Source organism: Polypterus senegalus, chromosome 1, assembly GCF_016835505.1.
Source record: "Polypterus senegalus isolate Bchr_013 chromosome 1, ASM1683550v1, whole genome shotgun sequence".
Taxonomy (NCBI): domain Eukaryota; kingdom Metazoa; phylum Chordata; class Cladistia; order Polypteriformes; family Polypteridae; genus Polypterus; species Polypterus senegalus.
The window spans coordinates 132,060,087-132,085,040 of NC_053154.1; the positions used below are offsets into that span (position 1 = coordinate 132,060,087).

The window sequence follows — 24,954 nt, forward strand, 5'->3', positions numbered from 1 at the left end:
GGTACCATAATGCCATGGGAAAACGCACTTTTGTCAGAAGGCAGAAGTAAGAAAAGTCAATAAGTAATGCCGAAGATGCAGAATGGATTCAATCACAAACGATAGTAATCATTTTGTACAAGTTCAGTGCTAACTAGGATCTGTCATGCGGCCCGGGGGCCGCGTGTTTGACATGCCTGCTTTACATCACTGCATCCAAAGCTTTAGATTGCACTTGGTGATGTAAGGCTTGGATGCAACTGCTTGGTAATGGAAACCCATTCCATGAAGCTCTCTATGCACTGTTCTTGAGCTGATCTGGAGGCCACATGAAGTTTGGAGATCAGTAGATGTTGGCAACTTCTGCACACTGTGCACCTCAGCATGTGCTGTCCCTTCTCTCTGATTTTACATGGCCTACCACTTTGTGGTTGTTTCTGTTTTTCCCCAATTGGTTCCATTTTGTTATAATACCACTAACAGTTGACCATGGAATATTTAGTAGCGATGAAATTTCACAAATAGGAGTTATTGCACAGGTGGCACACTTGAATTCACTGAGCTCCTGCCTGACAGCGACCCAGTCTTTCACAAATGTTTTTAGAAGCAGTCAGCATGCCTAGGTGCTTAATTTTATACTCCTGTGGCCATTGAAGTGATTGGAACACCTGAACTCAATCATTTGTAGGAGTGTCCCAATACTTTTGGCAATATAGTGTATGTTATATACACTGTGTGCACAATTATTAAGCAAGTTGTATTTTTGAGGATTCACTTTAATATGGAACAAAAACAGTGCTATCAGTCAATCCAAAATGTTAATAAACCTGTAACTTGAATGTTTTACAAAGGAAATGTGAGTGTGAACATTCTCAGGGGAATACATATACAGTATGTGCACAACTATTAGACAACTATTAGTGTGCAGAATTATTACGTAACTAAAGGAAAAAACGAACCATGTCCCATCTCACTTGTGTGTTTTAATCTGTTAAAGTGAGAATAATAAACAACTCAAAATTTACAAATAAACATTTATGACATGAATCAGATACCAATTTAGCCATGCTTCTTTTCAATAACAGTAATAAGCCTTACATTAATGGAGTCAACTTTTTGTGCAGCAGCAACCACAGCCTTTCCCAGACACTGTTTAGAGAGGTGTTCTCTTTTCCTTCCCCGTAAATCTGACGTTTAAGAAGGGCTTTAGGTCAGGTAAGTAAGGGGGCCATGTCATTTTTCATTTATCTTTAAGGTCTTTACTGGCTAGCCACGCAGTGGAGTACTTCGAGGATGTGATGGGGCAGTGTCCTGCATAAAAATCATGGTCTTCTAGAAAGATACAGACTTTTTTTTTTACCACTGCTTGAATAAAGTGTCTTTGTCTTCTAAAAACTTGCAATAAGTTTGGGAGTTGATATTGAGTCCATCTTAAACCTGAAAAGGTCCAACTAGCTCATCTTTAATAATACCAGACCATACCAGTACCCCAACTTCATCTTACTGGTGTCTGAGTCCAAGTGGAGCTCTGTGCCCGTTACTGATCCAGCCATGGGCCCATCTATCTGCTCTGTCAAGAGTCACTCTCATCTCATCAGTCCATAAAACCTTTGAAAAAATAAGTCTTCAGATATTTCTTGGCCAAGTCTTGACGTTTCAACTTATGTGTCTTGTTCAATGGTGGTTGGGTTTCAGCCTTCCGTAACCTTGGCGATGTCTGTGAGCACTGAATACCTTGTACTTCTGGGCACACCATGTAGGTTGCAGTTTTGGAATATGACAGCACTGGAGGATATTGGGTTCCTGGTAACTTCACGTTTGATTCTTCTCAAATCTTAGGCAGTTAATTTGCATCTTTATTTTCCCCCAACACGTTTCTTGTGGCCATCTTGACTATTTGCAACAAAACGTTTGATAGTTCTGTGATCACGCCCCAATATCTGAGCAATGTCAAGAGTGCTGCATCCCCCGAAAAACTTTTTACAATTTTTTACTTTTTAGTGTCGGTTAAATCTCTTTTTTGGTCCATTTTGCCTGAGGAAAACAAGCTGCCTAATAATTACGCACACCTTGATATAGGGTGTTGATCTCCTTAGGCCACACCCTCTCTTATTACACAAATACGCATCACCTGATATGCGTAAGTGCACTAACTATTCAAGTTTGCACAGCTTAGAGTCGAAATACATAAATAAAAATGATGATATGGTCAAAATACTCACTTGCCTAATAACTGTGCACACAGTGTTTATATATATATGCAGGTGTTTAGAGTTTAGGCTTAAACTAGTTCAGTTGTGTGTAATGAATCTAAAATATATAAAAGTCTAATGTTTATCAGTACATTACAGAAAATAATGAACTTTATCACAATATGGTAATTTTTTGAGAAGGACCTGTGTGTGTGTGTATATATATATATATATATATATATATATATATATATATATATATATATACTAGCAAAATACCGAGCTTATGGAGGAGAAGTAGTGTGTTAAAGAAGTTATGAAAATGAAAAGCAAACATTTTAAAAATAACGTAAGATGATTGTTAATGTAATTGTTTTGTCATTGATATTGAGTGTTGTTGTCATATCTATCTATTTATATATATCTGTATATATATATATTTATATATATCTGTATATGTGTATATATATATATATATATATATATATATATATAGCAAAATACCTCGATTGGCAGCGAGAAGTAAAAAGAAAAGGAAACATTTTAATAATAACGTAACATGATTGACAATGTAATTGTTTTGTCATTGTCATGAGTGTTGCTGGCATATATATATAAATATATATATATATATACATCTATACACATATATATACACAGTTATATATATACATATACACACATACATATATATACATACTGTATATATACATACTGTATATACACATATATTGTATATACTGTATATACACATTTATATATACAAATCTACATATATATATCCACATATATATATATATTAGGTGGGACTCGATTAAAAAATTAATCCAATTAATTAGAGGCTGTGTAAGAATTAATCTTGATTAATTTTATGTAATCGCACGTAAATTTGCCCCAAATCGCAAATGGTTTTTTTTAATTTAAAAGTGTTTTAGTGGGCGACAGAATCAAATAATAGACATGTACATGAATATTGTAAACTGAAGCTGTTTTAATTTCTGAAAAAAAAAAGCCTTTAAACTGCATTTGAATTCAAAACAGAAACAAAAATATCATCCCTGGTTAAAATTGGGCAGACTTAAAAATAAAGTGGTAGTTTAAGTACTTTAAGTAGATTTTCAGAATAGTATTGTCTTTAAATAATAATAACCAAAATTTCAACATAAAGTGCAGTTTTTCTTCTGAAAAAAATAAGTCAGAAACATAAAAGGTAATTTGACCAACTTAATCTTTAAACTCTGAGTAACCTTAGCCAAAATTATTTTGTACATTAGGCTAAAACAGTGTGATCATTGAACATTTTGTAATTAGATGTAATTAGAATTACTAACGGTCACGGAAGTCCAATGATCCCCAGTAAGAGCCACAAAGTCCGCTTTCTGTAATGCATCTAATTTTGCTTGCTTTTCAGTGTGCACAAAACCATGCTTTTATCAAGGCTTCGCCGGGAAGTCGAAATGATCAGTCGTAGGAGCGCTTTATTCCGACTCTAACATTTTTGTAGCTGTGATGTGTGCATCAGTGTAATGGATGTACCAGGAAATGATGCATTGACAAAAGTTCCCGCTTGCTTGGAATTGAAAGTGTGATTAAATGCGTTATTTTTAACGCGTTATGGAGTACATGCATCGAAGCTTCTCAGCTGTGCTTGTGCTAATAAAGGGAAACATTTTAAAAATAACGTAACATGATTCTGCGTTAACCGAATATTTTTCATACGTCCCAAACCAAGGAGATCGAAGGTAAAATGAATCAGTATCGCGCGTACATACTCAGTGCATTCCCTCTCGGGAATCGAACCTCGAATGTCGGCATTAGAGGCGAAGACTCTACAATTGAGCCACAGCATGTGGCTTGTCTATTCGAGAGTATGTACTGTAGATAGGGGTATATATATACATTTAAATATATACCAGCGTATCGCAGTGGAGAAGTAGAAGTTATGAAAAGAAAAGGGAACATTTTAAAAATAACGTAACATGATTGTCAATATACAGTAATTGTTTTGTGAGTGTTATTGAATGTTGCTGTCATCAAGGATTTGATTATCATTATTTCTTTCAATCAGGGTCGTATTTGTACGATGTGTTGTGTTCAAGTTACATTCCGTGTTTGTCAATCGTTGTAAAGATGACAGGTTTCATTCATCGATTCGTTTCTTACTGCATCAATAAACAGCTCGTCTTCTTCTTTATCTGAGACCTGACACACTGCATGCACGGGTTTTTTTTACACTGTCTTCCTTTAGCGGGACATTGACTTTTTCCACCGTGTGCTTTGTTTCCACAGTAGCTGCATTTATGAATATGCTTATCAGGCGCTTCATATTTTTGCTGCCTTTTCAACTGTGTAATTCGGTTTTTGTTCAGCGCTCTTTGGAACTGTTGCTTTTTATCTGTGCACTGCGTCAGTTCACGTGAGCCACTCGGTGTACTTGCATCGAAGGTTCCCAGCTGTGCTGGTGCCATCTCGTGCTATGTCCATAGCTTTATTTAATGTTACCTTAGTCCTGGCACTTAAAACTTTCTCTCGCAGTTTCGCTGAGTTTGTGTCAAACACCACCCTGACCATCTCATCTTCCTCTCCATAAGCACAGTCCTTCACCCGTGAATATTTACCCGTGGCAGTTTGCTATTGGATTGCCGCTGACGGACGGCCTTCTATGGGCAGGCACTAAATTACAAACGCCAGCGCCAGCCTGTCTATGAACTTAATTTAAAGTGTAGGTTTACATCGTGCTTTGTTTCCGAAGTAGCAGAACTCGCTTCTTATTGTTTCGCTGCCTTCTCAATTATATAATGCATGTTTTCTTGAGCGCATTTTGAGGTCTTCCTGGTTTTCTATGTACTGCGTGATTACGTGGGAGGCGTGATGATGTCACACGAAACTCCCCCCCGGCGTTGAAGCTCATCTCCATTACAGTAAATGGAGAAAAACTGCTTCCAGTTATGACCATTACGCGTAGAATTTCGATATAAAACCTGCCCAACTTTTGTAAGGAAGCTGTAAGGAATCAACCTGCCAAATTTCAGCCTTCCACCCACACGGGAAGTTGGAGAATTAGTGATGAGTCAGTGAGTGAGTAAGTGAGTGAGTGAGTGAGGGCTTTGCCTTTTATTAGTATAGATATATATATATAAATAAATAGTGATGAACAGCAAGCAGCTCATCCCAGCCGACACATCCAGGACACTAGAACTTGCCCTTCCCTGTAGCCTAGAGGTGCCCCGGATTCCTGCAGGGCATCATGGAAGATGGAGTTTGGTTTCACAACCCTGCTGGGTACCCTGGGGGCCACCATGTGACGCTGCAGAGAGACAAGGGGATTTTTCTTTTCCATATAGCCCGGAAGTACTCTGAAGTCATGAGGACTGAGGAACAGAAGTACTTCCGGGCTGAAGAAAAATATAATTCTCCATCTGACCCGGAAGTGTTGACAAGTCATGTGAATAGAAGAGGAGAAGCACTTCTGGGTCAAGAACTATATAAAGTACTATGTGAAACCCAGCAAGCTGAGCCAGAGTTGGGAGGGAGTGTGACGGAACTGCTGGAAGAGGAGGAGAATTATTGTGTTTATGGTGGTGGAGGTGCTTTAGGGCACTGTAAAGAAGAAAATTAAAATACTTCTGGGTGCTTTTAAACCAGTGTCAGCATCTGTCTGTTGGGTTTCCCGGTGCAACAGTGCCCTCAAGCATCCGTGCATTGACAATAATATATATATATATATATATATATATATATATATATATATATATATATATATATATATATATATATATATATATACACATACACATAAGGTCATGGCACTTGCCTGGTCAGGACACCTCCACACTGGAAGGTCCGTAGGAGAGACCATTCGGAGGGCATTCTCTCTCCCACACTAATATATGGCAGCCCCACAGTTTCCCACATGGCTTCGTTGTAATTAGAGTTTGGTGACTCTGCCCTGTTGGGTGACATGGGTGCCACAGTGACTGAGCAGCCCTGCTTAGTGGGGCTCCAACCTTACCCTGAACTGCTCCTGGGCCAAGCCTTCAGCATGACTGGAAGTACTTCCAGTGATCACTTAAAAGGTACCGCCTGCCTTCACTCTAGGAACCAGAATCAGGAGGAAGATGGACGAAGCTTGCCAGGAGGAATATCCATCCATCCATCCATCCATCCGTTATCTAACCCGCTATATCCCAACTACAGGGACACGGGGGTCTGCTGGAGCCAATCCCAGCCAACACAGGGCACAAGGCAGGAAACAAACCCCAGACAGGGTGCCAGCCCACTGCAGCACGCACACACACACACACCAAGCACATACAAGGGCAATTTAGAATTGTTAATGCACCTAACCTGCATGTCTTTGAACTGTGGGAGGAAACCCACGCAGACATGGGGAGAACATGAAAACTCCATGCAGTGAGGACCCGGGAAGCAAACTCGGGTCTCCTAACTGCAAGGCAGCAGCACTACTCATTGCGCCACCCTTATATATATATATATATATATATATATATATATATATATATATATATATATATATATATATATATATATAGTGGACGTGGCCCGGACACAGACAGGCAGCCATGTTGTTTTTCCACCACCACACTTTTATTTACAAAATTTACAATGGGTTTAGTGCACAAACCGCAAGTCCCCAAAGTCCAACACACTGCCTTCTTCTTTGGGCCGCCTCCACACTCTCCTCTGCTTCCACCCGACTCTAGCCTCGAATAAAGGGAGGCGGCCCCTTGTATCCACACTCAGATGTGTTCCAGGTGCTCCCCGGCAATCACCCGCCGACATGCCCCTGTGTGGCAGAAGTGCCGGCTGTACTCCCGGAAGCTCTCCGGGTGTCCCTTCTTCTCTTCCCCCCAGCACTTCCTGGTGTGGCGGAAGTGCTGAGGTCCATGACTCCAAAGGCTACCAAAGCTCAAAGCAGAGATCTTTCATGTTGACAAATAGCTGAATGTTGGCAGGGACTTGATGATGATGACAATGAAAAAGACTGCTTATCAATTCTTGTATAAGACATCGCAGCTAATGTGATTTTTGTATGATATCTGGTGGGACACATATCATTGTAGAGGATAATGAAAATTCCTTGTCCATAATGTTTTACATTTCACAAAGGTACAAGAACAACTGCACAGATTATTTAGCTATAAATGTCATACTAATCCTACACAAACATTACAAGATAATTTGCCTTATTTGGGCCAAATTCAAATATTATGATAATAACAAAAGGTGTCTTGATTTCAAGGCAGTCTTAAATAATCAGCTTTCTACATTCCCCTGCAATATGAGGTATGTAGTAATATCGTACATCCTAAACTCTATGATTTACTTTCAAGCCAGCTGGAGCTTTCCCTAAGCCAATTCCTATAGTATTGGGGAATACAGAGTTTTTTTTTATATGCAAGGCATATTGACACCACATGTAAAGGACTGATGGCCAATGACATATGGGCAGTAAAGCTCAAGCAAGATATTAAAACCATGTCGACCCAGCCATGGCTTCATCCATATTGTTTTTTTTTTTCTTCCTTCAATTTTTCCCTACAAAATAATCCATAAATTATCACAACAAGTTGAACTTTACTAATATCTGCTGCGTTTGTTTAAAAAAAATCACATTTTGTTCACAAGAATTTCTGCAAGAGCACAGTTTCAGAGTGTCAGAACTGTCTAAATTTTGAGTGTAAATCTGTTCTTTGTGGACATAATCTTTGTGTTTGTGTAACTGAACATGGACTAGAGAGTAAACAACTGGGTGAAATCAGTAATTATATGTGGAGACTCTTACATTTTCAAGAAAAGCACAATCTAAAAAAAAAAGTCACTGCCAGGAATTAGGAAGGATCAGAAAATTTAATCAAGAACAGCCTGTCAAGAATTTCATAAAAAACTAATTCCATGGTTAGGCTGTAGAGCTTAAATCTATTATTACTAGACAGGAGACAATACACTTCATCCACGATACAAACCATATTTGTTATTCTCGCATCACAATACAAAAAACTGTCATGAAACCAAATTTTTGTTTACTGTTACTTATTATTAGACATTGTGTTATATTGCGGGTCCGCAGCTCAAAAAAAAAAATAATCCAACGGCCAGCTTGTTCTCACGCACACTCAAGCAGCTGCGGGAAGCTGGTGGAGTAATTGCACCTGCACATAAAGGCGTGGTTTTTCTCAATTGCTTCAAAGGCTTATATTGCTATGCGATTGAGATGCTGCGCCCACAGGGCCTTAAAAACAAGCCAGCCCAAGAGAAAGGGTTAAGACAAGAAGAAAAAAAAAAAAAGAATAAAAGAGAGTGGAGGTTAAAAAAAACGAAGGGAAAGGCAAGAGTGGGAGTGAACTGGTGCTTAGAGAAAAGCAGGCGGATGGGAATGGTGCCCCAGGAGGTAGCACGAGGATCACTGTGGTGGAGCCTGAAAAGTTAGTGGTGGGAGCAGGAGCAGGGACATGGGCCAGATCTGAAGGATGTCTGCACCTGTTGTTGGACGTCTCTCTGTACTCTGAGGTGCGAGTACGATGAGTCGCAGAGGTGTCGGTTTTTAAAGGGAAGCACTGAGGATTGAGAATTTTAAAGAGGACTCTTGCCTGAATTTTAACCTCATTTTTATGGATTTATTTGATAATTTTTTAACCTTCACTCCACATTTTCATGGATTATTTATTTATTTAACTTTCAGCATTGCACCTATTGAACACTAGTTTTTCTTGAGCATTTTTAATAAAAGTGCTTGTACTTTTCACCTTCCCCTTGCTTGGTGTGTTTTGTCCTCATCTGCCACACTCATCACAATTATGGTACTGACAGTGTCGGGTTCAAGAGGCTCCCATTATAGGAGAGGGAGCAAGGAGCCGACCAGCATCGTCACAGACATTCATAAATCAAAACACTGCACAGTAAATTCAAATCAGTGCACAAATGCACAAGTTTTTAAATATACATTTTTATAAGCTTTGATAATTATTATTATTCACCGTAATTGCCAAGTCAGATTTTTTTTTAATCATTCTAGTATATGTGTGTGTAAATTTATTTGTTATTAAGTTAGTTATTTAATGTGCTTCTGTAATAAAAAAACAAAGTTCTATCTATAATCTTAAACATCAACATAAAATATCTTAACTGCAGTAATGTACATTTGTGTTGTGCATTATCACATGTAAGTAAGAATTTCACTATACTCTGTACTGTACACACTACATTTATATGATACATTTACTGTGGTTAAAAACATTCAAATATAAACTTATCCTTTTAAATGAGTTAACATCAAACATTGCTCCAACAATGGCTCACTTTTTATTTTCTGCTTGACTGGATTATTTCCTGATCAAAACAATGAGAATGTCGACACACTGCATAAAGCTCTGACTTTTTTTCCTCTTTCCTCTAAACATATGCAAAGGCCCCTTTGCAAGCTGGGTGCCAGGGTGTGTACCTGCATCACTCTGACTGTAGATTCAGCTATTTGGTAAATTCGCAAAATACATGGCTTAATTTCATATTGCCAATATTTTGTAATACAACTAAATATGGTTGATACAATATATATATATATATATATATATATATATATATATATATATATATATATATATATATATATATATATATACACACTCACCTAAAGAATTATTAGGAACACCATACTAATACGGTGTTTGACCCACTTTTGCCTTCAGAACTGCCTTAATTCTACGTGGCATTGATTCAACAAGGTGCTGAAAGCATTCTTTAGAAATGTTGGCCCATATTGATAGGATAGCATCTTGCAGTTGATGGAGATTTGTGGGATGCACATCCATGGCACGAAGCTCCCGTTCCACCAAATCCCAAAGATGCTCTATTGGGTTGAGATCTGGTGACTGTGGGGGGCATTTTAGTACAGTGAACTCATTGTCATGTTCAAGAAACCAATTTGAAATGATTTGAGCTTTGTGACATGGTGCATTATCCTGCTGGAAGTAGCCATCAGAGGATGGGTACATGGTGGTCATGAAGGGATGGACATTTATGGAAATTTATTTAAAAATTTTGCTCGTCTTGCAAAACACTCGTAAACCAAGGTTCCACTGTGTGTGTGTGTATATATATATATATATATAATAAAAGTGATACTAAATTAACAGACTCATCCTGTCATTAACAGCATCTATATTGTATTCATCCATACAAATGGCACAAAAGATTAATGAATAGTTTAAAGATTAGCATGACATCAATGTAAATCAAATGCCATCCTAGGCACCATATCTAGAAACATTAAAGCACTTAAATGAGATTTTGCAGGAGTACCTGAGACACCATTTATGATCCTCATCAATAAAACAATAAATTAATGAATTTTTCATATGAAAATGGTGTCACAAAACTGAACCTTAAATACAAGCTTAGATGTTTCCTTTATTCTGGTAGTTAATACTTCAAAAAGCCTGCTGTCTATGGTGTTTTAACTGAAAACCATAATTTACCACCCAATACTGCATGCTTGTGTGACCCCAAACTCAAGTCAGTAAACATGTCACTTCTCAGAAACTCTGTTTTGGATTTGCAATTTCTAAATAACCCTTGGCATCTTGTAGGTGCATGAACAAACAGACTGATGGATGAGCATATCACAAATATAAAAACATATATCCTTAAATATCATAACTACATCTCTCTCTCTCTATAACATCATAACATTTATACATATATGCCCTTGCCTAATGGCCAAAAAAGGGCTGAAATGTCTGATGAATAAAGGTAAGTGGCTGGATTAACATAGTAAAATGTTAATTTCCAGCATTCACAAAAGGGCCAGAATGTTCAATTAAAAAAGGAAATAAGACTTACAAATTAAGAGGGATGTAAGGCATATCTGGTGAAGAGAGGTTTGTAAATGCATGATGCGATAAAACAGAAGACTTACCATTGTACCATTAAGCCCATTTTAATAAGCGGGCATTTCACTACGCTAGCAATTAAATAAAATGGATGTTTCAAAAGCACTCCGATTCTAAACAGTTAAAAATAATAAAAGTGTGTTGGGTTACAAGGTGGTACCAAAATACAAATACTGGCAATATTCTAACGAACAGATGTGCGGTCATCTTGAAAGCACATAAAAGTATAACTCTCAGAAGGGGTATTATAGTTCATTTAAACAGTGATACAGTAAGTAACATCTAGAAAATGTATGGTATAAAACAAATCAAGACTTAATAGCCATTTGTTAATTAAAGTTGGAAATGGTTTCTGTACATTTTGGATGCACCCTGAAAGCAGCTCTGTAAACTCTGACATAAAAACAAAGTATTAGTGGCCTCATAGAGCCCTTAGGAGGAAAACAATATTTTAAATGGGATAACAGCAATTCTAACTGAAATTGCCATATTATAGAATTTTAATTGCTAACTTTAGGAAACACTAAATGATGTTCTTTTTCATTGGGGTTGCCTGTTGAGATGCTGTACATTTTACTATCCCCTGTTAAAAAAATGACTCTACAAACAATACAGAAATTACAGAACAATAAAAGAGATGTGAACAATGTAGTCTGATCATTCAGTTTAATATTAGAACTAATAGTAGTAGTTTTTGGCACAATGAAGAGGTTACATTTCAAAGATAAATATTAAAATATGAAATGGCCTGCCATCTACAAAGAATTGAATTTGACATACAAACATAAAAGAAAAGAATGAAAGCTATTAAGGTTAAAATAATGTGCTCACTATTTGTAATTACTAGTGTGGAATTAAACTGTTTTTTTGTAGATATACACATCTGTATATTTGTTACTATGTGACAATGTATAGTATCTACATAATGTATTTAAATATGGACATATATTTTAAAAACTGCTAGAAAGATAACACTTGAATTAGATGAAATAGCAAGACAAAGTGAAACATAATATATAGAAACTTCTGGCTCGCATGAAAAGAAAGCTCAAGTAGAGAACTAATGTGAAAAAACATAACATTTCTGAAAATTAAATAAAATAATAATAATAATACAGAATGTGCACCTCAGCATTATTTATAAAAATAACTTGACAAGGTGCCCCCTCCACATCAGTCACATTTATACATCAATGGTTTTCTGGCACATGTGTAACTCTTCCAGACTTAATCAGAGATGAATGCGAGCAGATTCTTAAAGTTTAGTACTTAAACATACAATATAAACAGAAAGGTTTACTTACATAAACAGGGCTATCCAAGCTTTCTGTGTTGACCACAACAGGTGGAGGATTTGCCTTGAAATCACAAAAGAGATTTTTTTTTTTTAATTATTGACTCATGATATTCAATTTCCTGAAACATTATTACTGTATTAAAATTTTTTGGATTATCGTTTTAAGACTTCTGAAAATACATAAAAATATTTTAAGTATGTTAATTTTAACAACTCATTTAAATTAATTACCTATAGTTATATGAGCATAGCAGTTTATATTGATTGTACTTGGCATACCAATCCTCAAAAAAGCAATGTTGTAGCATGAATGCTTTCTGGTGTAATAATCATTTATGCTCCGGGAGCAGCTTAATGTAATTACCCCCAAAAATAACCTTAAAGATTTAAATTAACTGGAACGTGCCAACTGAACTGTACTGTCTCCAACCATGCAATGGCCACTAAATAAGAAAAACAACACATACATAAGATCTAACAAAAAATAACACCAACTATGTAAATGAAATGGAAATAAAAAAGAAAAAAAAACCTGTGGCGTAGGTGATGAGATGACAGTAGTCTCAGCAGGGATGGGCAGGATTGGGACAGCAGGGATTATAGGAGCGGAGGGAGGAGGTGCATCTGTCTGCTAAATAACACAACAAGGTCAAAGTTCAGAACATACAAAGACAGCAACAGCAAACTGGGAAGGAAAAAAATGAATGATTTGGCAAAGAATGAAGTTTTTTTTAAGTCTGATCTTTACAAAATAAGGGCCATTTACATTATGTAGCACTGGAAACATAACTGATAACAATAAATAGATGGAGAAAAAAAAAGTTATGGTAATTTCCACCTTATTTTGAATACGTTCAAAGGCAACAGAAGACCAAAGAAAAATCTGAATCATTACTTTAAAAGCTGTACAAATTAAACTAAAAGTAAAAAAGATACCTATGTACCTCGAATAATAAATATATACACTAAGAAACTAAAGAACAGCATGTAGAGTAAAAAAATCATCTGTGAAAAATCTTCTGTCAGTACATAATTGCAATGAATATTTATGTTTACAGCTTTTACAATATGCTGCACCAATAATAGCTATAGGCTGAAATCAAGAGGCATGTTATGAACAAATGCTGTATATACTCGCGTATAAGTCAGGTCTTGAAACACAAAAATCATTCATAAAATCAGACCTCGGCTTATACGCCATTCAAAAATGCGACACTTAATTTTTTCTTTTCATATCATCTTGCTTCCTCCAATTTCGCACCTGTTTCTCTGACAATTCATTGACTTTTAACTTCAAACCAGCTTCATATTTTCTTTTGATCGAATGCTCCGTTGTACATAAGGGATGCTCTTACGATAAAGGTGTATGAGGGTGTGAGGTACAAAAAACAGTGCAAATGTCGCTTCAGAATAGTTTGGGTAATACTGTGTGGTAACGTAGGCACAATATGTAGAAAAAAAAGGCAGTGTGCTCCGTGGTTACTCTCTCAGGTGGGCGTTAGCAAATCATAATCTCTTGGACCAATATTGAGTTTTCCACACTTGACTTATACAACCAACATTATAAAATATACCGGAAAATATCCAGTAAAATCAAGCCCCGACTTATACATGGGAGAACATAAATGTAACATTTTAACTTATTAGAACAGTAAAAGTTAATACAAACACAAAAATATAATACAAACAGTCAGGAGCTGGCCACAGATGGTTCTCCAGACTGACTACAAAATTAACATAAAAGAAACGCCTACATGGTGACCAGTAAAGATTGAATTGGAGAGTGACTTTGAAGAAGTATTCAGTGGTGGAAAGAAAGGGGAAGATCACAACAAACTAACATTAGCCGAGAAGGAAGGAACAGCACTGAATTAAGTTGTTTCTGTAGTACATGGGGGTCCTCAAGTTGTGTCCCAGGGGGCCAATACTTGATTAGAAGCCAATCTTTCACAAAGATCAAACTTGTTATTAACTTTAAATGCTTGTTATTGCTTGCTTGTTATGCTTTCATTCTGCCACATCAAAACATTCTTCTGTTGTGCATTTCTGATTTGCAAGAATATTATCCAAAAGATTTATGAAGCAGAGCAGAAAAGTAATTGTCAGGCCTTCACTTTTTCCTCTAGCAGTTCTTTCCAAGTATTTTATTAAACCAGATAATTCACTATGAAAACAAAAATAAACATGAAAAAGTTAGATTAATGTAACTTTAGTTCTCCAATGATATCCACTGCTCCAAACAGTTCCATAATCAATTACTTTGACGATTCCATATTTAATTAGCTGGCATTTTCCTCCTTCTTCTCTTATTGTGCAATCATAAAACTGTAGTAGTGTGAGGCTTGCATTAACATAAATCTTTGTATGTTAGTTTTAGCATAAACATTTACATATTTTTGTCATTTTTCCATAGTGCTGGACAACATATCCAATTTCCAATTAGATTTGATATTTAATAAAAATCAATATGCAAAAACTAATAGAGATGTTCAGCATTTTTATTTAAATTTCCAAAACTTCTAAATCTATATGAATAAAAGGCAAAGCCCTCACTGACTGACTGATCACTAATTCTCCAACTTCCCATTTAGGTAGAAGGCTGAAATTTAGCAGGCTCATTTCTTACAGGTTAACTGCCTAATTACAAAAGTTAAGCAGGTTTCATTTTGAAATTCTACGCGTCAGAACGGCGTCTAATGGTCATAATTGAATCCTACTTACGTACATATATACGTCCATAGCCTGCAGTTCGGTCGCCGTGTGAGGCGGCGTTGCGTCCCCCATCATCACGTAGTTGGCTGCCTGCCTATATTGCGTCCACCGTCCCCATGCCTCCCACATAATCGACTGCCTGCCCATATAAGGCCGTCCGTCGCTCCGGTCTCTTCATTTCCTTCGCCACAGTATTCACATCTCCCTGCTGATGACTGCAGCCTTTTTATTTAATCCACGGCTTCTCCGCTGTTTTATTGTTTGTTTATTACGATGCAAAGTTATCGAGAAGACAGTTGTATGCTTACAATGTTTGACAGATGCCGAATGTCACTTCAACACAAGTCCTGCAAATACTAACGTAATTGAAACAAACCATGAAACTCAAACCGATTATGACAGCAGCAATCCAAGCTGTGAGAAAACAGTAAAAAGGAGGCATGTCAGACGTCGTGGTACAGATGAAAACAACTTTGTGACGCTGCCGCCAAATACTCGCAGAAAAATCCACAAGTTAATAGACACGCTGTCGCTAAATACTCGCAGGCAAATCTACAACTTAATAGAGACGCTGCCGCTAAATACTCGCAGGCAAATCCACAAGTTCATACAGGCGCTGTCGCTAAATACTCACAGGCAATTCCACAACTTAATACCGGGAATGCCTGTTAAACATCTTAGATTCACAAGTAGCGATTTGGGTAGTGAACACTTCGATGAATAAAACCTGTTATCTTTACAATGGTTGACAAACACGGAATGTAACTTGAACACAACACATCCTCCAAATACGAAATTGATTAAAAGAAATAATGATAATCAAATCCTTGATGACAGCAACACTCATAACAGTGACAAAACAATCACATTGACAATCATGTTACATAATTTTTAAAATTGTTCCTTTTCTTTCATAACTTATTTAACACACTACTTCTCCGCTGCGAAGTGCGGGTATTTTGCTAGTATTAAATAAAACCTCTAGTGTTCTTTCTAAGCATGTCTATGTTGTCTTCACCCATGCATCCTGGTAGTGTTCGGTGTGAAAAAAAAACCAAAGTGAAGATCGGAAGGGAATTCTTGTGGATATGGCAGTTGCTGGGTCGAAAGTTGTATTGTCACCCTGTGTGTTGAGCAGCATGGCACCACATAGCTAATTACACATGCAACATGGCCACGTGCGCAGATTGGAGCGCTCTGTCTGCTCCATGAAGAAACACAGGACACACCACAAAATAATAAAAACAAAAGATTTATTACTATGTACAAGGCACTTCTTTCTGTTTAAGAACTGAAGTGACTACTAATTTTCAAAGGACACTAAGGCCCACTAAATTTGCATCAAGAAAATTCTCAAATTTTGCCAATGTCAAAAAACTACTCTAGCCAGTAATTCATAGAAATTCACATCAAACCAGAAGTGAGACATCCACACAATGTGCAAGCCAACGTCCCTTCATTCTACACACACTCTGCTACCGAAGCGTTTAGTGTTCTTTTTCGCTTTACCTTTTCAAAGTTCATTTATCAGCTATGGTGTAAATCTCATTACAGGACATTTTATTTTCATTTTGAGTTTTTTTTTTTTTTTTTGTTTAATAGGTGAATTGAGCTTCCTAATGACTGTAAGAAATTCTGTCCTGAGTAAATAAGTTACAGTGTTGCGTTATCTTATCCCGTTTGGAGTTTAATTTTGTCTTTGGGTATTTACCGTACTTTGTGTCTTGCAGCTTTAAGAAACAACAGTTTGTCAAAAAACCAAACACAATTGTTCTAAATGATTGGCTAATGACAATACCATGTTTATTTTGTCCTTGTCCTTCTACTATACACTGTATATAATGCTCAAAAAACTAAAGTTACACTTTGAAAACATATCAGATCTCAATGGGAAAAAATCATGCTGGATAGCTATACTGATTTGGACTGGTTAATGTGTTAGGAACAAAAGGATGCCACATCATTTGACGGAAATGAAAATTATCAACTTACAGAGGGCTGAATTCAAAGATACCCCAAAAATCAAAGTGAAAAACAATTATGCAGCAGATTAGTCCATTTTGATGAAATTTCATTACAGCAACTCAAAATCGTACTCAGAAGGTGTACTGGGGATCTCCTCCCAGATCTGGACCAGGGCATCACTGAGCTCTTGGACAGTTTGAGGTACAACCTGGTGGCATCGGATGGACCGAAACAATGTCCCAGAGGTGTTAGATTGGATTTAAGTCAGGCGAGCATGGGGGCCAGTCAATGGTATCAATTCCTTCATCCTCCAGCAACTGCCTGCATACTCTTGCCACATGAGGACGGGCACTGTCATGCTCCAGAAGGAACCCACTGCACCAGCATGGGGTCTGACAATGGGTCCAAGGATTTCATCCTGATACCTAATGGCAGTCAAGGTGCTATTGTCTAGCCTGTAGAGGTCTGTTTATCCCCCCATGGATATGCCTCCCCAGACCACCACTGACCACCCATCAACAAACTAATCATGCTGAACGATGTTACAGGCAACAGAACGATCTTCACAGCTTCTCCAGACCCTTTCATGTCTGTCACATGTGCTCAGGGTGAACCTGCTTTCATCTGTGAAAATCACAGGGCACCAGTGGTGGACCTACCAATTCTAGTATTCTATGGCAAATGCCAATCAAGCTCCATGGCCCTAAGGATACCCCCATGAAGTCTGTGTCTGATTGTTTGGTCAGAGACATTCACACCAGTGGCCTGCTGGAGGTCATTTTGTAGGGCTCTGGCAGTGCTGATCCTGTTCCTCCTTTGCCCAAAGGAGCAGATACCAGCCCTGCTGATGGGTTAATGACCTTCTATGGCCCTGTCCAGCTATCCTAGAGTAACTGCCTGGCTCTAGGAATCTCTTCCATGCCACTGAGACTGTGCTGGAGACACAGCAAACCTTCTGGCAATGACAAGTACTGATGTGATATCCTGGAGATGCTGAACTACCTGTGCACCCTCTTTAAAGTCCAGGTATAGCCTCATGCTACCAGTAGTAACACTGGCTGTAACCACAATGAAAACTAGTGAAAAAACTGTCAGAAAAGATGAGGAGGGAAAATGTCAGTGGTCTCCACCTGTTAAATCATTCCCGTTTAGGGGGACATGTCATTGTTGCCTCTCTAGTGTACCTGTTGTTAATGTCATTAACACCAAAGCAGCTGAAACTGATTAACAACCCCCTTCTCCTACTTAACTGACTAGACCAATATCCAAGAAATTTCAGTGACTTGCTGGTATACTCTCAATTAAACAGTGTTCCTTTAATTTTTTTGAACAGTGTATATATATATATATATATATATATATATATATATATATATATATATATATATATATAGGGCTGTACGATATGACGAAATCTTATATCCCGATATTTCATTTCATATCCCGATATCACGATATAGTACATTTTCTTTGTATTCAGTGAATAGTTTATATAATCACCACTCCTTTTTTTCATTTAAATTAAAAAATCAAAATGAGAAGTACTCAACTTGTAATTATTTCTGTTCTTTTATTTAGAACATTTGAGCAAATGTTTGACTTAGAATGTAAACATAAAATGTTAATGTATCAAATATAAAACACTTTTCAAAACAAATTACTAAAGGCCCAATATAAAATACTGCTATATAAAATGCCTGACATAAACAAAATGTGAACTGTAGCAGCAATAACTCTCACAACATATATTAAATATAAAAGGATCAAAGCACTAACAACTAAACTATATAAGGCCAATAAACCCTTTAAACAAAATAAATACAAGTCTAACATTAACTGTCAAAACCAAATGTAAACATTGTACTTCAAACTGTAGCAGCAATAAGGCTTACGACAAAAATATATTAAATATATAATATTAAATATAATATTTTTTAGGCTACATTCTAGTAAAATGTTAATTTGCACATCGTAGTGTGGCAAATCTCCGTTAATGAGTTACAGCTGATCGCCCCGTGCGTGGGACTGGACGGCGCTAACGTGTTGATGCCGTCCAGCCCCAAGCACGGGGCGATCCGCGGTAACTTGTTAACGGAGATTTGCCGTATTAATGAAGTTGTGGCGTAAACGTAATTTTAACAAGATTAACGCTGACAGCAAACGCTGCAGGAAAATTATGCCTTAAGCAAATTGTTTTGGTAGCAATTAATCTTCCAAGCTTTTAACATGCTTGTTTAAATAGTACCTTTACAACTGTAATATCCTACGTGGCCTGCCTCTCAGTTGTAAACTCTCTGCATGCTCGCTCGCGTGCTTTTACGGAGGTGGTAGAAGAGGTTTGTCGTGTTGGAGTCTGTGGTAGCGATCGGTTTGCAGCATAATTTGCACAGTACCGTTTTCTGGTTTGTGTCAGACTCTTCAAATCCAAACCATCTCCATACTACAGAGGTAGCCCCTCGTTTAGGAACAAGGTCCTTCTGTGTGGAGCTACCTGGTGTTGCCTCGTCTTCATCAGCCATGTTAGTGTGTCTGCATCCACTTGGTGGCCATCAAAACAATGAAAAAAATATTGCCGTAAACAGTTTATTTTGCAACACCACGAAACAAACGATAGCGTAATGTGCAGCGATAGACGTTTTCATATTGTCATCCGATATATATCGGTATATCGAACAGCCCTATCTATACTAATAAAAGGCAAAGCCCTCACTCACTCACTCACTGACTCATCACTAATTCTCCAACTTCCCGTGTGGGTGGAAGGCTGAAATTTGGCAGGTTCATTCCTTACAGCTTCCTTACAAAAGTTGAGCAGGTTTTATATCGAAATTCTACGCGTAATGGTCATAACTGGAAGCTGTTTTTCTCCATTTACTGTAATGGAGATGAGCTTCAACGCCGTGGGGGCGGAGTTTCGTGTGACATCATCACGCCTCTCACGTAATCACGCAGTACATAGAAAACCAGGAAGACCTCAAAAAAGCGCTGAAGAAAACATGCATTATATAATTGAGAAGGCAGCGAAACAATAAGAAGCGAGCGAGTGACATATACAACCATATTCATGAGTTCTGCTACTTGAACAAAGCACGATGTAAACCTACACTTTAAATTAAGTTCATAGACAGGCTGTCGCTGGCGTTTGTAATTTAGTGCCTGCCCATATAAGGCGTCCGTCAGCGGCAATCCAATAGCAAACTGCCACGGGTAAATATTCACGGGTGAAGGACTGTGCTTATGGAGAGGAAGATGAGATGGTCAGGGTGGTGTTTGACACAAACTCAGCGAAACTGCGAGAGAAAGTTTTAAGTGCCAGGACTAAGGTAACATTAAATACAGCCATGGACATAGCACGAGATGGCACCAGCACAGCTGGGAACCTTCGATGCATGTACACCGAGTGGCTCACGTGAACTGATGCAGTGCACAGATAAAAGCAACAGTTCCAAACAGCTGAACAAAACGAATTACACAATTGAAAAGGCAGCAAAAATATGAAGCGTCTGATAAGCATATTCATAAATCCAGCTACTGCGGAAACAAAGCACACGGTGGAAAAAGTCAATGTCCCGCTAAAGGAAGACAGTGTTAAAAAAACCGTGCATGCAGTGTGTCATGGTCTCAGATAAAGAAGAAGACGAGCTGTTTATTGATGCAGTAAGAAACGAATCAATGAAAGAAACCTGTCATCTTTACAGCGATTGACAAACACGGAATGTAACTTGAACACAACACATCCTACAAATACGAACCTGATTGAAAGAAATAATGATAATCAAATCCTTGATGACAGCAACACTCAGTAACACTCACAAAACAAATACTGTATATTGACAGTCATGTTACGTTATTTTTAAAATGTTCCCTTTTCTTTTCTAGCTTTTTAAACACACTACTTCTCGCTGCGATCGCTGGTATATATATATATATATATATATATCCCAATCTACATACTCGAATAATGGATACTTTATTCACCATCAATGATTGTTTTGGTAAAGCCATACTCAGTGTATTCATTAGATGAGCGGTAAAAAGTAAGAGCGAGGGAGGATGACTTATTGAGGCATGCAAGCAAAACCACAATAGCACGCTGGCTCGATGTACGAAAAAATACATCTTTTCAAGTTCTATTTACTCCATATGTGTCAAACTCAAGGCCCAGGCAACATCTGGCCCGTGTAATTATATCCGCCCGAGATCATTTTATATACTGTATTATTGTTATTAATGGCCCGGGATATGAAGCACTGGTAACACAATAAACTACAGATCCCATAATGCAGGGCTTCAGCTGCCTTGCCGAACACTTACGCGTCACGCCGTCTCTTCAGTCGTTTCCTTACTTTGCGAAGGAAGCAGCTTTTCAGAGCTTCTGCACTGTTTTATAAGCGAACGATATATAAGAAAGTCCTTTTTCCTTGCTTCGCCAAGCAGCCTTTTATTTAATCCACGGGTTCTCCGCTGTTTCATTGTTCATTTATTACGATTTTTATAGTTATTGTGTAGGTTTTATTTAATCCACGGGTTCTCTTCTGTGTTCACTGCGGTGTCTTCTTTCGTTCTGAGCTTGCCAAGGAAGCAGCTTCTCAGCTTCTGCACTGTTTTAAAAGCGAGCGACATATAAGAAAGTGCTTTTTCCTTGCTTCACCAACGAAGCAACCTTTTTATTTAATTCACGGGTTCTCTTCTATTTTATTGTTCATTTGTTACGATTGTTACAGTTATTGTGTAGGTTTTATTTAATCCACGGGTTCTCTTCTGTGTGTCACTGCGGTGTCTTCTTTCGTTTACGACCTTCGCCAAGGAAGCAGAAACTTACAACCACCGAAACTTTGTAACGGCACAAGACTTCAGGTCACATCTCTATAAAACAACCTAATTGAAGCAACTATATTTACTGGCAGTGCCTCAGTGACACAGTTTTTATTTCTCGCATCCCCGTTATACCATCTAATCTCCCATTTTAATTCAAACGCGTTCAATTTCCAGTAAGGCTCTGCTTCGCAATGACAATTAATAAGTCTCAGGGACAAACACTACAAAAGGTTGGCATTTATTTGAGGCGGGATTGCTTTTCACATGGCCAACTGTATGTTGCATGCTCAAGAGTGAGCTCAGCACACAGCTTAGTCATATTACAACCAGACGGCCGAACTGACAACATGGTATACAGAGAGATCCTTAACAATTAATTATTGACATATTTTCGTTCAGTCTAAAAATGTTTACTTTTTTATTAATAAAAATATTCAGACAGTATTTCACCGCTGCGAAGCGCGGGTATTTTGCTAGTATATATATATACACACATACAGTACAGGCCAAAAGTTTGGACACACCTCCTCATTCAATGTGTTTTCTTTATTTTCATGACCATTTACATTGGTAGATTCTCACTGAAGGCATCAAAACTATGAATGAACACATGTGGAGTTATGTACTTAACAAAAACAGGTGAAATAACTGAAAACATGTTTTATATTCTAGTTTCTTCAAAATAACCACCCTTTGCTCTGATTACTGCTTTGCACACTCTTGGCATTCTCTCGATGAGCTTCAACAGGTAGTCACAGTCATACAGTAGTTCATTTGTTTCTCATGGTCTGAGAGTCCTTCAGGTGGCTTTTGGCAAACTCCAGGCAGGCTGCCATGTGCCTTTTACTAAGGAGTGGCTTCCGTCTGGCCACTCTACCATACAGGCCTGATTGGTGGATTGCTGCAGAGATGGCTGTCCTTCTGGAAGGTTCTCCTTTCTCCACAGAGGACCTCTGGAGCTCTGACAGAGTGACCACTGGGTTCGTGGTCACCTCAAGCTTGGTTTGTTTTCTGACATGAACTGTCAACTGTGGGACCTTATATAGACAGGTGTGTGCCTTTCCAAATCATGTCCAATCAACTGAATTTACCCCAATTGGACTCCAATTAAACTGCAGAAACATCTCAAGGATGATCAGGGGAAACAGGATGCACCTGAGCTCAATTTTGAGCTTCATTGCAAAGGCTGTGAATACTTATGTACATGTGCTTTCTCAATTGTTTTATTTTTAATAAATTTGCAAAAACTTCAAGTAAACATTTTTCACGTTGTCATTATGGGGTGTTGTGTGTAGAATTCTGAGGAAAAAAATGAATTTAATCCATTTTGGAATAAGGCTGTAACATAACAAAATGTGGAAAAAGTGATGCGCTGTGAATACTTTCCGGATGCACTGTATGTATGTGTATATATATATATATATATATATATATATATATATATATATATATATATATGTATATATATATATATATATATATGTATGTATGTATTAGTGTGACGGACAGCCGGGTCCCATGCCCGGCTGGGACGCCTCTGCTGCATACGTACCGGGGAGCCACCATGGACAGTGTAATGCCTCCCCCAGGGCGCCTGGGGGCAGCCTCCTGGCAGTGTGTCCTTCCTCAATCTCCCCCGTGGCTCAATGGGACATGGAGTCCACCACAGCCCAGTTGGGAGATGGGGTGGCCACTAGGGGGTGCTGCGGAGAGCCAGCCACCACAATGGACAACTTACCAGCCCCATCTGGAGGTGCAATTAAGACCAGCTGGTCAGGCACCTGGAGCACTTCCGGGTGGGCTATAAAGCAGACAGCCTCCCTCCATTTGTGGCCAGAATCGGGAGGAAGAGGTTGCCTGGGAGGTGTGGTGGTGGCAGGAAAGGTTGTTTAAGTTTGTGCTTTGTGTTTTGGGGACTGTGTTGGGCCTGTGGAACACGGGGAAGACGTGCCCCACGGCTGAAGAAAAAAAGAATAAAGCCTGTGTTTTGTACACGTGCTTCTGCGTGGTCTGTGCCAGGTCGGGCGCTATATAGCGCTTATTACAAAATATATATATATATATATATATATATATATATATATATATAAACTTTCCAGTAAGTATTCATTCATGCCTTTAAGCGTGGTATGTGGCAGCATTTAGGCTACGAAAATCATTCCTTTGTTGAAAAACACAAATAATTTTACTACAGGTTCTATGAAGATTTATTTTGTAATTCTGTATAATAAATTGGTGGTAACTTTTTAAAAAATGTTTTAACTTGAGTTGTCAAAAGCATTGTAAAAGATACTGAATTCTACTCATTGTTTGGTGTGTTTTAATTGTATAGTTTCATTATTTACTTTTGACCAATCATACAAAAAAATCCATCAGACTAAAGAATTGGTTTCTTTATGTCTAGAAAATAGGCAATATAAGGATTCGATATACTGTCATCCTTGTGCTCTGTTCTGAGACTCTCTGACCAGAGTTATAAAAGGCACATATATGCAATAACATTATTTGGAACTACTACAAACAATGTAAGTCATAAAAAATATGCATGTATTACGATCTGTGATTTGTAAGGCAATGAATTAAGAGCTTTGTCTTTCCTTAAACAAATCATTCAAATGATAGAGAGAGAGACAGAGAGAGAGAGAGAGAGATAGCTAGGTTTACTGATTGACAGACACTGATCCTTGCAAGGCAGGCAACATTTTAAATACAATACATACAACAGAAACTCAAAATTAACCAAGGGAGATGTAACATAAAAATGGTTGGAAAAAACATGCTGCATTTTCTTTAAAGCAAGGCAATTTGTGAAATAATTAAATTTTTGGGGAAAAACAGTTTTTTTCATATTATTATTGTGAGGAAAATATAGGAGTATGATACTGCATATATAGTGCTGATCTTGAATCTTTAAGGTGTTTTGAGAACATATCAAGATATATCGAACAGCGCAGTTTTGTTTAAAAGAATCGCAATATCCATTTAAGTCAATTCAAATCACCATGTTTTCCCACTAATTTGACATTTTATTGTGGATTTTGCTTCCTTAAATATAATCTAACAATGGCAATTAACCAACAGA

The 24,954-nt window shown here is 37.8% G+C and overlaps 1 protein-coding gene across 17 annotated transcripts in view; it reads right to left on the reverse strand.

The window, feature by feature from the left end:
* Positions 1 to 24,954, reverse strand: part of dlg1a (discs large MAGUK scaffold protein 1a) — a 562,325-nt gene that overhangs the window by 178,156 nt on the left and 359,215 nt on the right. For 9 of the 17 annotated variants that reach the window (XM_039758388.1, XM_039758365.1, XM_039758340.1 and 6 more), the window contains 2 exons: positions 12,910 to 13,008; positions 12,385 to 12,438 (listed from right to left, as the gene is read on the reverse strand). In XM_039758388.1, coding sequence (XP_039614322.1) covers positions 12,385 to 12,438; positions 12,910 to 13,008 — 153 coding nt within the window. The remainder of the gene's footprint in view (positions 1 to 12,384; positions 12,439 to 12,909; positions 13,009 to 24,954) is intronic. The other 8 variants (XM_039758430.1, XM_039758380.1, XM_039758440.1 and 5 more) reach the window with 2 other exon arrangements.